This window comes from Condylura cristata, unplaced genomic scaffold (assembly GCF_000260355.1).
Source record: "Condylura cristata isolate star-nosed mole 26May11 unplaced genomic scaffold, ConCri1.0 scaffold00030, whole genome shotgun sequence".
Classification (NCBI taxonomy): domain Eukaryota; kingdom Metazoa; phylum Chordata; class Mammalia; order Eulipotyphla; family Talpidae; genus Condylura; species Condylura cristata.
The window spans coordinates 20,638,706-20,654,929 of record NW_004567131.1 but is presented as its reverse complement, the minus strand read 5'-3'; the positions used below and the strand labels follow the sequence as shown (position 1 = coordinate 20,654,929).

The window sequence follows — 16,224 nt, the reverse complement described above, 5'->3', positions numbered from 1 at the left end:
GGAGCTGTCCCCGCTGGTTTCCTCGGCGGCTGGCCACTAAAGTGCATTTCCTCCTGCCGCGGGTCCTTGGGCTGAGTCCTCTTAACTATTAATGTCGCCATGATTTTTTTTTTTTTAAGCAATAGTATACTGAAGAACAGCTTACTTGGGACGATGTTTTTAAAACTCAGCCAAGTCGAAGCATGGCACTGGTGTCCAGCATCTATCTGACCCCACCGCAGTATTACTTTAAGGCTACACAATGACTATTGATATCGCTCTTCAAAGAGCTCTCAGTTACTTCTGTTTCAACTGATTTTCAAAACCTGTTGGAAAGAGGCTCTGTTCCTAAATTGCATTTTCTTTTAAGAAGGGTTTTCCCATTTTCGTGAAATATTAATCTGTCAAATAATACATAAATGTGACAATTTAATATTTTAACGTGATTGATAGTGATTTAGTAATTGATTTGACATAATACTGACTACCTATCACACCCCTAGCACACCCCAGACATGGTTCATAGGTAATATAATATGTATTTAGGATTACTTGCCAGGCACTGTGTTGGTCACTGTAAATGTACAGTCTCATTTTTAGTCCTCTATAATCCTCTGAGGGGGTCATGATATTAGGGGGTCAGATTAGGAAACTGAGGCACAAGGAGGTTAAGTAACTGGCTCCTGATCACACAACCAGCAAGTGTTAGACTCGGAGTTCAGCCCAGATAGTCAGAGACATCCTACTTCCTTTGCCTTTCTGCTTTACTAAAATTTATAATCTTGCAAGAGAAAACCAATACATTCAAAACTACTAGAGGAAAATTGAGTACTTACCATGCCCTGCTGCATTTAGGGCCAGTACAAGTTGAGACAGATTATTTATCTTCTGTGATCCCCAAATCCAGTTGGTAGACATTTTTGGAACAACTGTTAATGAACTGATCTGCTGTCCATTCCTTTTCCAGTCCATTCTCCCTAAGGCCAAGTTACTCTTTTAAAAATAAAAGTGCATAACTTCATTTAAAACCTTCAGTGATTCCCCAGTACCTCCACCATAATGTAAGGGATTTAGACTGTCTGTCATTCAAGGCTCTTGCAGTATGTTCCCTGATTCCTCTTTCCAGTTTCATTGCTTTTGAAATCTCTGACTTATGATGCCCAAAAATTCACCCTAAAATCACCATGCATTTTTATTTTCACAGCTCTTTCCATCATTGCCAAAGGCTGTTCACTCTTTATGGAGTATCTTCCTCTTTCTCTCATGATTTCTAAGTAAGCCAGCCTCTTTGACATTTTCTAGGTCTCCTATCCAATCTAGAACAAAATAAAATGTTCCTTCTTTTCTGTTCTTGTTTTTTCATTCCTTTTTTTCCAGCCCTCAGCATATTACTGTCTGTCTGAAACTTATCTGTCTTGCCTATATTGAGAAGCTCCCTTATCATTTTCATCTCTGCTTAATGGCATGAGTAAATGCAATGAATAATAACTGCAATGGGTAATAACAGCATGGGCACAATGGAATAATAATCCTGCAAGTTATTAAGGGCTTTCTTAGGCAGTTAGGTTAGAAGAAGGAATAGGATTTGCATATTTAGGAGATCAGTATTTCAAATGCAAAATTCTGAAAACAGATATGAGATGCAGGAAAGCCTGGCACATATAGTCTTTGATTTAATTTGAGGGTGATGTTGTGGAATAGTAAATAAGGTTGAATACTTTGTGGTGTAGAAAGTGGGACACCAGTGTAAACATTTAATGGAGCTGACAGCGAAGGATTCACTGAGTTTTATTTTTGTTCAATTAACTTGCTTTCACACAACCTAGAAGTATTTATTTATTTATTTTTTAAAAGATTTTATTTATTTGTGCATACAGAACTGGGGTATAGGCCAGAGGCTCAGGGGCAGTGAGAGGCTTCACCAGAGACAGAGCAGGGAACAGAACAGGCAGATGGACGAAGTACACTGCTGAGGGGAGCAGGGGGCGGGTCAGGAGAGGTCTGCCTCGCCATGTGGATCTCCTCTGGGGCAGGCAGGGATCGAACTCATGCGGAAGAGGCTTTAGATTCTCAGTGCTGTGCTTTAACCCACTGCACCACCAGGGAGGGCCTAGAAGTATTCATTTTTTGTAATAATTTTGAAATTATAAAATAATATTTAAGAAATAATGTTTTTACATAAGTATAAAAATTTATTACTTCTATCAGTTTTTGCACAACCTTTCTTTTTATTTATCATGTTATTATTTTTCATATGTATTTCAAACCTTCAGATTTTCATAGTAATTGCCATTCTCAGAGAGGCTTTCTTTCACTGTCTTTATTCATAGAGCAATCCCCACACAAATGTGCCTTATCTCCTTTGCTTACTTAATCTTTCTACATTTCACTGACTGCCATATGATTGTAGCATGGATTTTACTAATTCATCTTTACTGTCTGTTGTCTTCCTGTGGAATGAAAGCTCTGTGAAACACTCAAATATTTATTGAATGAATTCATATTTAAAACATTGTGGTTATATTATCTGCTCTACTGTATATACTACTTTCATTTAATCTATCAAGCATCTCTATATGGTTTTCATAAATATGCTCTTTGACCACAAAGAGTATAAAGAATAAATGTACAATAATGGATTAAATAATATCCTTAGTGATATTTTGCATTTATGGTTTTTATCAAATTAGTTGCGTAGGATGAATTTCTAAGATAATTACACCTTTCAAGGATGTGAGAACTTTCACAGCAATTGTTCATAGTAGATTCTTGACCAAGAAAGTAAGCATATTTCTCTCTCTCTCTTTTTTTTTTGACAAATACTTTTGAGCCTCTATATTTTAACTGTATTGTCCCAGACATAAATAATTTAGACTCTGTCCTTGAAAAAGTATAACTTAGGGGCATTTATATATTCAATAAAAGGAGTAATTAATGAAATAAGGGCTCTAGAGAGGTGCTGACAGGTAGGGAGAATCAGAGAATGTTTTCTGGGAAAGATCTTTCGATGGAGCATAGAAGGATGTGTGGGCTTTCATAGGCATGGGTATGGAAATAGCATGCATTGGGTGGACAGAGTGGATGTGCTATCACATCAACAAGTGGTCCTGAAGTGGAGGCAGTGAAATGAGGAGGGACAGGTATCTTGGGGCTCTGCATGTGACCTTACTAACTTGCTGACATGTTTGGATTTTAGCTTATACACAATGCAGGAAGGTGCTAGTTAAAGGTTACATGGCACTCCTTTTAGCCGGATAACTTAAGAGAAGTTATTTTACCTCTTGGACTTTGAATTTTCTCATCTTTAAAATTGGCACAACACAACTACGTTGCTAGATTATTTTAGAGAATAGATAGGTGGTGGATATGAAGTGCTTAGTGGGTATTTAAAAATGATAATTCCTATTACAGTGGTTAATTAAGAATGAATTTCTTGCAGAAGGAGAAACTAATGTATTTTCACAATACATTACAAATATTGTGTTATTAGAACACCAACCTAAGGTTTAAGCATAGACATTCCCCAGTATGTTAAGTACAGTCATGTATTTTATTGCTGAGGAGGGTAGATCCACTCTATGAATCTACCACAACTTTTTATCCTTTCATCTCTTGGTAAACATTTGGTTCCTTCCAACTTTTCTCTATGGTAAACAAAGTAGTGATTATTCATGTGTAACTCTTTATAGGGACACATGCTTTCATTTTTCTTGGGTAAATACCCATAAGTGGAATAACTAGTCTTTATGCTAGTCACATGGTTGATTTCTTAAAGGCTGCCAAACCATTTTCCAAAAACATGGTTGTACCATGTTATATACCTGTAGACAATGAAGGAAAGTTCCAGGTACTGCAGAACTTCAGCAACACTGAGGTGTATGATCACTTGTCATAATTCAGATGTTCTAATAGATGTATTGGGTAATCTCTTTGTTTTTTTGCCTTTCTCCAGTGACTTACATTGAGCATCTTTTCATGTACTTCTTAGTTATATATCTTCTTTTCTATTGTATTTGTTCATATATTTTGCCCATTTTTTAAAATGGGATTGCTTGATTTTCCTGAGTTTTGACAGTTCTTTGTATAGTTGGGATAGAAATTTTGGTTAACTTCACAAACAAGAGGGGTAGTCAAAAATTATGTGTTCCTTAGAGTAATACGCAACACACCTATGTCTTTGCCTTGAATGTGAATCCATCTGATTAAGCCCCTAGAACAATCAACTTACAGAAAATATAGGGAACAGAGACCACAATAAATGACATGTGGCTATCTGGTTAGAGAAATACAGGAAGGGAAAGGATAAAATGAAACACCCAGTTCATTGGATGTTTGCAATGGATAAATGGAAAGAGTGATGGATAGATAGTTGGATGGAGGGGAAACCTATAGATTAAAAAAGACAGATAACATCACAACTAATTACAATTTACAGATCTTCTTTCAAACATGATTTCAAATAGTTATAAACCAATTGAGGGAATTTGTAACTTATGATTTTAGAAATTGTTAATTTTATTATGTGGGAAGTGATATTATGGTTGTATTTATTAAAAGTGTTTAGTAGATACATAATGAAGCATTTATGAATCATTATGAGATGTATAAGATTTGATTCAAAATAATAAGGAGAGGAGGATGAGGGAAGAGAAATAAAGGAAATTTGGTTAGAATAAGATCGCCTATGATTAAAGTTGAGCAATAAGCATATAGAGTTCATTCTGCCATCTCTGCACCTCAGTATATGTTTGATGATCACAAAAAAAGTTCAATTTAAAGAACAGTATTGAAATTTTTTGAAAGAAGGCGACAAGGTGTAGATGACGTAAGTTCTTCAAGGAAAAGGTGTCTCAGAAATCTCAGGGGAAAAAGAAGGCAACTAGAAGAAAGAACTCTTTTGACAGATTTTTTTAAGCCCATTGTGACTGGCAAAACATAAGAAAAAGCCCTGTGTTTATCACTAAGTTATGGCATGCATCCCTTGAAGCACTATTCTGTTGTCTCCACTTGGTAATTTCAGAGCTCATTGAGGCAAGGATTATGCCTTTTTTTTCACTCTAATTTCCTGATACCAGATTAGCCGTAAATGTTGACCGTGAAGTTGAAATAAATGAAACAAACAAGAAATGTTGTATATAGGGAACATATATTTTCCAAAGAGATTTTTTTAAAATCAAGGATTAGGTGTATCTTTTGGATTCATATTTGGCTAAACAATAGCTCTGGCATATTAAAACAACACAGAATATCCCAGAAAAAAATTCCTAATAATAGGAGCTCCAATTGCTTTTGATTTTTTTTTTTTTTCAATTTCTAAATTGATGCATGGAGGAAGTTCGAAGTTAGTTAACTGTAGGGCCTTTGCTTCCACTCCTTGTACTGGTGAATTTAGGAAGCATGCACTGATTCGATTAGCTTCTGATCATGTTTACTAGAAAACATGAAAGATTAGCATATGCATTTTTATGGCTCTTTCTGACTCAGAGTCTTAATTTGTTTCATTTAAAAAAACTTAGTGACTGGTATTATACTAGTTGGTACAACACTGCCACCTATGGAGCAGTAGTAAAATTTGTTATAATACATGGATTTTTATATCATGCTATTTAAAAATGAAGAAAACTTGTTTTCTAACAAATTCTTTGATGAATTTTTTGGTAGATCAATAATTATATCACAAATTTATCTTCTGTAAAAATCTGAACTGGATTGACAAAAAAAAAGGACAAGTATACGGAAGATGTGAAGTAAAACATCTTATTAAATTTTGTTTCCTTTTCAGAAGAGTAAGAGGATCTTGACAGTTGAGGATAACGAAATCATAACATTTAAGCCTGGAAGATAACTACAGCATCCTCCAGATTAACAGCCTAAGATCAGCCCAGCAACAAATTCAATTTGGCTCTCAAGCAGGATGAAACTGCCAATTGAATCCAATAAAATGAAACAGACTGGGGTTAGGAGAACTCTGGGGTTCTGTTTCAAACTAAACTATTAATTTAATCAAAGATGGGATGATTTCATGTCATAACATGGTGATGGTCTCATACAAAAGCAGTGACCTTCAGACCTTTTTATAGCACACTATTATTAAAATATGAGCAACAGCTCTCTATATAACTTTTTAGATGGGCTTATAATTTAGATACATTAATTATTATGATTAGCCAATAGCCCAAAGCATAGTATACACTATTTAGAACCGAACCACACTACATAGAGGTTTGGGAGCATAAACTGAGCTCAGTGCCACTACCTAGCCATGAGACTTTTCTACTTGTTTTCTCAGCAGTAAAACAAGATAAGTAGTCTGTGCTTCACAGGGTGATTGTGTGGACACAGCATTAATACATTAACTGTGCATTTAGAACAATGTCTAGAATAGTTTGCACTGTGAAGTATACTTTTTATCATTTCTATTGTAATTTATATTACGTTTTAGAAGCCTTTGTGATTGTTACAAAAATTTACCTGACTTCTCATCACATCTGATAAATCAACCACTGCTCTAAGAACAATTTATCCCAACAATAAAATAATTCATCAATAAAATTGTGAACTTTTTTTGAGCAAAAACAGAAAAAAAAACAAAAAAACTTTCTCATTTGTGCTGAGGAGAAGTTCCAAAAGCAGAAGTGACATGCTGCCCAGTTTCCTGATTCTGTCTTGCTTGCATTTTCATCATATTCAGTCAGTAGTGTTTTTGTAGCAATCTTTTCACGATAGGCCATTTTTCATTCAATGAGTGTCTTGATTAAAAGACAGCGATTTTGCAAGCTATTAAGTAGATTCTTTGGAGACCACTAACTTAAAAACCTACCCACTTCCATGGGTGTGTTGCTAAAGATTTAAAAAGGTTCAGGTGACACAACATTTAAAACTTAAAAGTACTTTCATAATTGCCATTGAAACTGGATAACTTGATCTATGACTTGGGGATGAAGGGGCTGGGTGAGGAAACTGGTCTCCACCAGGGTAGTTTGTATTTGAAATACTGTTAACTTGTAAAACAGAATCTATATTTAATGTGAAAATGTAAGTTGAAAAGAGGTGTGTGTATTTCTTCCGTTTTATTATATTTTTATTTATTTATTTTAAGGACAGAGGTGTGTGTGTGGGGGAGGAGGGTGTGAGAGTATTCACCAGTACAGAACAGGAGGCAGAACAGGCAGGTGTACTGAAATACACTGCTGAGGGGAGCAGTGGGCGAGACAGGAGAAATCTGCCGCCACGTGGGTCACCTCCCTGGCTGGGGATGGAACTCAGTGCTGCAATGGCTGCTATTGCTTCATAGTGCTGTGCTTTAACCTGTTGTGCCACCAGGGAGGGAGCTATTTCTTCCTTTTAAAAAACAATCTTTTGAAGTAGCTCCATGTCTGATAACTCTGTGTCTCTCTGTGGTATTTTTCATTTAGTGAAAATTATAGAAATATTGAATAATGATTTTTTTAAAAGATTTATTTATTTGTGCATACAGAACTGGGGTGCAGGCCAGAGGCTCAGGGGCGGTGAGAGTCTTCACCAGAGACAGAGTGGGGAGCAGAACAGGCAGATGGAGGAAGTACACTGCTGAGGGGAGCAGCGGGTGGGTCAGGAGAGGTCTGCCACACCATGTGGTCACCTCCAGGGCAGGCGGGGATCGAACTCATGCGTAAGCGGCTTTAGATTCTCAGTGCTGTGCTTTAACCCACTGTGCCACCAGGGAGGGCCTGAATAATGATTTTTACTAAAGATTTCAACTTATAATTTGATACAAATATATATATGCTATATATTTGTATGAAGTAGACACACATCTACAGCTTCTTACCTTAAGAACTATTTATATAATTGTTAGATACTTATAATAACCTCATTCTGGGGGCCTAAGTCTAATTTTTTCAGTCGCTCAGATGATCTGCTGAATCCAGAAATATAATGGACATTATTTTATGTTGGTATGTATTTTGTCTCAAATAGTTTCCATTCATCCTCTTGAAATATCAATATAAAAATGATGTTTGCTGTATTTTCCTGTGGGCTTTTAAAAGTGCAATAATAAATTGGGCATAGTTAAGCATACATGCTATTATTATATAAATGAAGATACTTCTTTTTTAGGGTGACCAGTATTCATTATTCATGTTGTAAGACTTTATAAAATATTCTTATTTACCCTAGGTGGTTGGTTTTAGCTATTGCCATGGTACGCTTTTATATGGAAAAAGGAACACACAAAGGTGTATATAAACATATTCAGAAGACACTTAAGTTTTTCCAGACATTTGCCTTGCTTGAGGTAAGTTTACAGTGATGCTTTTTGTTGTTGCTGTAATATTTATTTAAAAATTTACCTATTGAGCAAAGTCAATCTAATTTTGCTGATTACATATTATCAATGTTGATATTAATATCAATATTGACAGGGATTCTATGTTAAATGCTACTGATCTGTAAATTTTGTTTGTTTTTGTTTACAGATAGTTCACTGTTTAACTGGTGAGTTTTTACTTAATTCCTATTTTCAGTATAAATGTCTTTAGGACAATGGCTGACTGTTTTTCCTCTTTTAGGAATTGTACCTACGTCTGTTCTTGTGACTGGAGTCCAAGTGAGTTCCAGAATCTTTATGGTGTGGCTCATCACTCACAGTATAAAACCAGTAAGTGGCATGAACTTGTTTTCTACTTTATTAATTGGAAACCAAACTATTAACACTGATCTGTTTCTGGAAGCAGAACCACTGAACACTGATAGAGTGTTTTAGCATCATGACTTTGAAACACAAGCAAATGTTGCATCTTATATTCATAAAGAACTACCCTGTAATGTGTTCCTGTTTTCAAAATTAAGCATTCATTAAATTAAACTATCAAATAGTTAACTAAAAGATGTCTGTTAAGTGTATTCTCTTTGATTATGTAAATTGAAGCTATCAGTGTAAACAGTTTTTCCTCATCATTGAATGTTGTTAAAAACAGCCATAAAAAAGCTCTAACTAAACATTAGAAGGGTTAAAGAACTTAGGGGAAAATAAGCATTATTATTTATTGAGGCATGCATGGCAGGAGACAGACCTGAATTGAATTAATAGCTTAACCTCTTGCAGACAAATAAACACCATGTTTACTAGGTCAAGATGCAGCCTTTTGCGATTGACAGAACATTCCCCAGATGGGCCCCTCTGACCTTCTTGACAGCCTTTGGTGGCTCTTGTGCACTTGAGGACAGATGTTTGGCCTCCTTTCCAGTACTCAGAGGTTCTGCTTTTCATTCCTCAGAGGCCCTTTCCTACTCTGAACTTGAGTTCTTTTGACAGGTATCTTTCATTTAGCGTAGTCTATTTGGTGCCTAACCAGTGACTACTCTACAGGTAGCAGTGAGCACAAGCCAGATATTTTAGTCAGATGCCCGATAGTTGGAAAAAAAGGGGCCCAGCAAATAGAATAAGAGAGACTATTCCAGACAGTGAATGAATCTGATAGGTGGACCAATACCTCCAAGACTGACAACTGACGAGGAAGAAAGGCAAAGAAAGCTTGGCCAGTATGAACTGAAGAAAAGTGATTGGCAAGTTCAGAGTGGCTAGTCTTGAATGGAGCAGAGAACCCAAGCTGCTGGGATCTGGTTATTAATAATACAAATGTGAATCCTCCCTTGTAGATCCTACAGTAGACAATAGATTAAACAGATAGTAGCACAAATAATTATTTCATTTTATTAATGCTAATGCTTTCAAAATTAGAGCCCAATCTGCACTACAGTGCAGGGATTTAGACTGTCATAGGGGGTGAAGGAATGCTTATGCTGTACAGTGATAGATACCCCAGGTTGACCAGACAGATTTTAACATAGATTGGCAAATGTTACGGGTATGAACAAAGTACTATAACAACAGTACTATAAGGAAGGTGAACCAGTTAACTGCTTCCAGTGATTGGAAGTTTTTGGAAAAGTTTTACAGAGGGTGTGATATTTTAAGTACATCTTAAAAGATAAGAAAGATTTGGGAAATTAGAAGGGGTTAGCACTCTAGTTGGAAAGAGAGCATGTGTAAAGACACATGTTGGGAACATGTTGTAGATATAATGCAGTTTAGTATTGCCAGAATAGGTGGGTATTCCAGTGACTGTGGATGAAGTTCAAGAGATTTCTGAACTCAGATTATAAAGCAGGTTGCCTTTCATACCCAGCTAGTAGGATTTTATTCTTTTGTCTTGATTAGCCAGTGAAACTCTTAAATGACAAGAGTAGCCATTTCAATTTGGGTTTTGTCCACTGGCTTTTTGTTTTGCTTTCAAGGAAAAACTTCCATCCAAGAAGAGAATAAAGACAAGAGAGACTATTTGGCTGTTATGGTAGTCTGGATGCAAGATAAGAAGGCCTGAAATAAAACAGCAGTTCCAGGGCCAAAGAGAAGTGAGCTGACTTGAGAGTTAGTGCTACAGTAGAATGGGTGTGATTTGATGTCATATTGTTCCCCTGCTTGACTGCAGGGAATGATACTGTCCTGAGCTAGTTGAGTAATTGGCTTGAGTGGAGGGTGAGAGAGGGAGAGAAATCAGTAAGTAGTTGGTCATCTCTGAGTATAGCACATATTTAAGTTGTGTGTTTTGATAAATTATTTGGTGACTGCATAACATTTTCTGGCTTGCATCTGTCTAACGCAGACATTCCAACTACAATAGAGACACAGTAAACCATTAAAATATCTTTATGGAAAAATGAGTCCTGGGTTAAACGACACTGTGGATTTTTTCTGTAATCCTGCAGATCCAGAACGAAGAGAGTGTGGTGCTTTTTCTGGTCGCATGGACTGTGACAGAGATCACTCGCTATTCCTTCTACACATTCAGTCTTCTCGACCATTTGCCATACTTCATTAAATGGGCCAGGTGGCGATGTCTTGCAGTTTAGCTTCTCACAGTCCTGTGCATGTGTGTATTCTGTGCTAAGCTAACACCAGATAATTAACATTTGTGTCTCAGCCCCACAACATCAGGATACTATTGTTTTGAATATTAGCAGTGTTCTAATTTGCAGCCTTAATCCAATGATCAGTGAGGAATCATAATACATATACAGAGTGAAATCAATGCAAAATAACTATGTATCCTGAGTGAAATAGACAAATATATTTACATCTAGCTCTTAACTCTTAATGCTACACAACATTTCATACTTGGCTGAACTAATCCTTTTTGCTAGAATTGAGATTGTTTCTGGTCTCTACTGTTATAAATACTGCCTTGAGTTCTTATCAGCAATTTTTAAACCATAGTCTTGTTTTATACAGCTTTGATATATATGTTGACACATTCCTAAATTGTTTTAGGATAGTCTTTAAGTAGCATCAGCTACCCCTAATCTAACACTTTCTCTAGAGTTTTTATAATCCATGTATTATTATATGTGTTCTAATACAAAATAGAATATATGAACACAACACAGAGGAGGTAAATACTTTTAAAGTTGCTTCTAGCCCCTCTGTACAAGGATAGTCAATTATGATCTATATTATTTCAGACTTTTAAAAAATATTTCACTTCTTTTTAGACATTTGTGGCTTACCATTTTGCATATAATAGAATAGTTTGAAGTTTTAATTTGAACTTAATCATACTATCATAAGAAATTTGCAGTTACCACTTAAATATGTTTGGGTGGTTTTATTATATCAGAAAACTTATGCTGTGTGGCTGGGCTTTGTCCAAAGTTGTTGGTGTGGAATGTGATTGAACTCTAATCCTGGAATGATTATTAAGCCATATTGCATGACCACTGCCTTCTGGATTTCTTACACCTTAAAAATACTAATTAATGACATGTTCTTTTTAGAGTGCTGTATTCATGAGTTTTTTGTTTTTGTTTTTGTTTTTTTTTTTTTTTGCAGAAAGGAATAATCTTTAATGCTTTACTACCTGCCTTTGGAAATAATTTGCATGTCTTTAGTTTCTGGAAAAGTTCAAAACTGCCATTGCATGTTAAATTTACTATTTATTTGTCAATTGCATAAAAGTTGAATAAAGTAGTATAAAATCTTTCAAATATTAAAATACATGTTTTCACATAGTGCATTGCATCATTTAATCATAATCATGATTATACTTCATGTCAAAAATCTTAACTATCCCAATCTGTATACATTTGCCCAGCCCATTCAAAATCCTAAACTAACATTTGTATTTAGTTTAAATGTTGAAGTATTTGTTATCAAATATAACACTTTACTTGAGAAATGAGTTCTTATTTATAAGTAACCTATTGTAATGGCTTGAATGTACTTTGATTTTGTGTTAGAAGTGTTCCTCTCCACAGAATAGGTAATTGTATGCTGTTATATTTTTATATTGATTTACATTTTCATTTCAAAAGATGCATTCCTTTAACAATTTTTTTGTAGTTGACAAGAGTCTTCAAGGAAGCATTCTTTATTTTTATGAAAGGGTAGTTAAATCTCCCATCCTGGCTTCAAAATTTAGAGAGATTATGACATGCACTCTTTTAAAGTGCAAATACAGTCAGATATATGATGCAATTTGTTCCTATTTCATTAAACGTTTTTCATTGTATTTAAATGCCTTATTCTAGGAGTAATGTTTTTTTCAATTATAAAACAGTAATCTGTGCCCTCCCTGGTGGTGCAGTGGGTTAGGACTCAGCACTGCAAGCTGGCAGCAGCTCCTTCAGTGCGAGTTCGATCCTTGGCCCTGAAGGTGACCCACGTGGTGAGACAGACCTCTCCTGACCTGCCCGCTGCTCCCCTCAGCAGTGTACTTCATCTATCTGCCTGTTCTGCTCCCTGCTCTGTCTCTGGTGAATCCTCTCACTTCTCCTGCACCTCTGGCCTGTACCCCATTTCTGTATGAATAAATAAATAAATCTTTAAAAAATAAGGGCTCTCCCTGGTGGCTCAGCAGGTTAAAACACAGTACTAAGAAGCTTACGCCACTTCTGCATGAGTTCGATTCCCGCCTGCCCCAGAGGAAACCCACATGGTGGGGCAGACCTCTCCTGACCCACCCACTGCTCCCCTCAGCAGTGTACTTTATCGATCTGCCTGTTCTGCTCCCCACTCTGTCTCTGGTGAATCCTCTCACTTTCTGCATCTCTGGCCTATACCCCAGTTCTGTATGAATGAATAAATAAATCTTTAAAAAAAATAAAATAAAATAAAACAGTAATCCTCACTCCCCCACCTCATCACCTAAGAAATAAGTAATTTTGAATGTTTTGTTGAGAAATAAGTAATTGAGAAATAAGTAATTTTGAATGTTTTATTTGAGAAGGAAATATATAACGTTCAACAGTTTAATTTTAAATTGAGAGAGAAAATGATTAATTTGAATGATATACAAATAGTTATACTATAGTGATATCAAAATATATATCCAAGGCCAGAAGGGAATAAACGGGACAGTAATGGATCATTCGTCTTTCTTTACCAGTTAATCTGTCTTAGCAAAGAACTCTGTCCCTCTTCCCCATCTCTTATCCTTGAATACCTGCAGTATATAAAAAATAAGGTGGTTTGATAATTGTCTCCAAAACTCTGCCATACTGTCAAATTTGACTTTTCTTTTAAAAATTCTTAATGCCAACAAAATGACTACAACTAGCTTTTCTTTTTTCAAAATCTTAGACTTAATTTTCTGTGGTAACTTATGCAGTGGCTGCCTTGGAGAAACATTATTTAATGGAGAAATATCATTGCCTTGGGTCCTTGAGGCTGTTCTGCTTGAATCCACTAGATACTTGAGAGTATTCTTTTAGCTGTAGATGTAAACGACATCCAGCCTACTCTGTTAGCAACCTGCCACAGTCCAAATGAACACTTTGTGATTTTGGGTTTTGAGTAGAGCTTTCTCAGCTCTATTTTAAGCAGGCTAACTCTTCCTTTAATGTGGGAGTTCAGGAAACAATTTGTCTTGTTTTATGATGAAAGCAGTTTTACACAATACAATACATTCATTGGTAGCTATTGATGTGTTAGGTAGTATTATCAGTTTTCTGAATAGTAAGTCTCTTTTAGTTAGTAGTCACAAAGCGTTTCCCCTCAAAAGAACTACTCTGGTAATGATAAGATTAAGATATGAAATTAGGATCATAATTAGTCTTTTAAAAAACAGCATTTGATCAGTAAGTTAATAACTACAGGAAAAAAACATCAATTGTAATTCTATGCTTGAAAGACATTACCTTTATAATGCTTTACAACCCTGACATATACTATATAATTGCTACTTGAGAAAACTTACCCTTACATATCTTATTATACATTAAAAACTACAGATACACTTTTTAATATATGAATTTATTTCATTATTAAAATGTCAGTTTATTTGTTTTATTAAGAAGGTGTTAAAAAAAAAGGTGTTGAAATTAGAATTGATGTGAGAAAAAAAAGATACTCAAATCAAGAAGTAAATGATTTAAGTAGAAAAAAAACCTTAAGTAAGCTTATTGTTAATATGAATAGAAAGGAGTATTTTTAAGTTTAAAAGCTGTAATAGCAAAAGAACCATGGTATAAAGTCCATTAATTATTCTAGAAAAATAATTCTCCAAGGTTTTTCTTTCTGCAGATATAACTTTTTTATCATCTTATATCCTGTCGGAGTTGCTGGTGAACTTCTCACAATATATGCTGCCTTACCATATGTGAAAAAAACAGGAATGTTTTCAGTAAGACTTCCTAACAAATACAATGTCTCTTTTGACTACTACTATTTTCTTCTTATAACAATGGCCTCATATATACCATGTAAGTATATATTTGCTAATCTTTTGATATAGCATATGATAGGAAAGCTTGGGGAATGAAATCATAACATGCTTATTAAGCAAGGGGACAGAATGGCTTACAAATACATCAAAACCTCCCTTTGCCTATTTATTTGTAATTTGAAATAATCGAGGAGTAGGTCAAAAAAGACTATTTCCTAGTTATGAGAAAAAAGTAAATATATTAATATGCAAATGATTGTATTTTTAAACTCATTTAAAAGGTTAGTATGTAATTATATTTTTAAAGGAAAAATAAAGCATGTATCATTGTGCATTTAGGCTATTTGTCCAAATATAGATCTATCTGTATATAAAATACAATAAACTTACTAAATTTAAGTTTGTTTAAAAAATCCTCCAAATTTATAGCATTAAGATAATTAGTAGGCTTTCATAAGTAATCTTACCTCCAGCTCTGCAATATTGAGGGGTGGTAATGGGTTAGGATGTGCTTATTCTCAACATTTGCTACATTTAACAGTTTCTAAGCATTACTCATTTTAAACCTTCATTTTCTTTTCTTTTTTCAATTAAGTGTTTCCACAACTCTATTTTCACATGTTACGTCAAAGAAGAAAGGTGCTTCATGGAGAAGTGATTGTAGAAAAGGATGATTAAATGATCACTGCAAACAAGGTGCTTTTTCAAGAATAACCAGGATTACTTGAGTCCAAGTTTTAATAACAAGAATAAACAACTTTATGACATGGTGGATTGTATTATTTCTTAAAATACAACTAGAGATGAGGTATTTGCCACTATTAGTCTTCACATTGTGTCAGGTTCATAATTTACAAGAACTACACAAGTATTATCAACTTCTGGGTAGATAATGATTGTTACCAAAGTAACTACCTGGGTAAAAAGTTTTCCTTAATTTTGTTAAGTGATTTTTTTGCTACTGTGCTCAAAACCTTTAAAATCAATACTTATAAATTAGTTTAATGATTTAACATTATGATACCTGCCAGTGATATTTATGTGCTCTTTATAAATGAAAGTAAATGCAAAGTTATAATGATTTGTTAATAACATATTGGTGTTTCATGAACTCAAGATCTACTTATTTCAAGTTATAAGGCAGTATTTTTGATAAATAGCTCTTTTTGGAAGCATTGATATGATGTATTATGGTAAAGATTGTTGATATAAAGTATCCACATAAAAATTACTCAAGTAGATGTCACAATTGGAAAATATTCTTTGAAAATACACCCTGACCATTGGAAATACTGTCATCACCAAACAAATTTACTTTTATTTGAAGTAATCACGTAAGGATAAGCTTTGCAACTGTAAGGACTTTAAGGGATTAAAAAGAATAAAATAATTATATTTCCTTACTTGTTCAAAAATAACACTGAATCTGATCATAATTTTATACACAGAACTCCAGCTGATAAAGGCTGCTCCATATTGTGGATCATGTAGCAAAACCTTGTTATGAAAATCCCTTTGTTGTACTCAGGTAATAAAATAA

The 16,224-nt window shown here is 34.8% G+C and overlaps 1 protein-coding gene across 1 annotated transcript in view; it reads left to right on the top strand.

The window, feature by feature from the left end:
- The window catches only part of HACD1 (3-hydroxyacyl-CoA dehydratase 1), a 30,597-nt gene extending 14,379 nt beyond the window's left edge, over positions 1-16,218 (top strand). Inside the window, exons 4-9 of the mRNA XM_004691278.2 lie at positions 8,140-8,257; positions 8,439-8,457; positions 8,532-8,620; positions 10,732-10,853; positions 14,543-14,721; positions 15,280-16,218. Coding sequence (XP_004691335.2) covers positions 8,140-8,257; positions 8,439-8,457; positions 8,532-8,620; positions 10,732-10,853; positions 14,543-14,721; positions 15,280-15,362 — 610 coding nt within the window. The 3' untranslated portion in view covers positions 15,363-16,218. The remainder of the gene's footprint in view (positions 1-8,139; positions 8,258-8,438; positions 8,458-8,531; positions 8,621-10,731; positions 10,854-14,542; positions 14,722-15,279) is intronic.
- Positions 16,219-16,224: the final 6 nt, after the last annotated feature.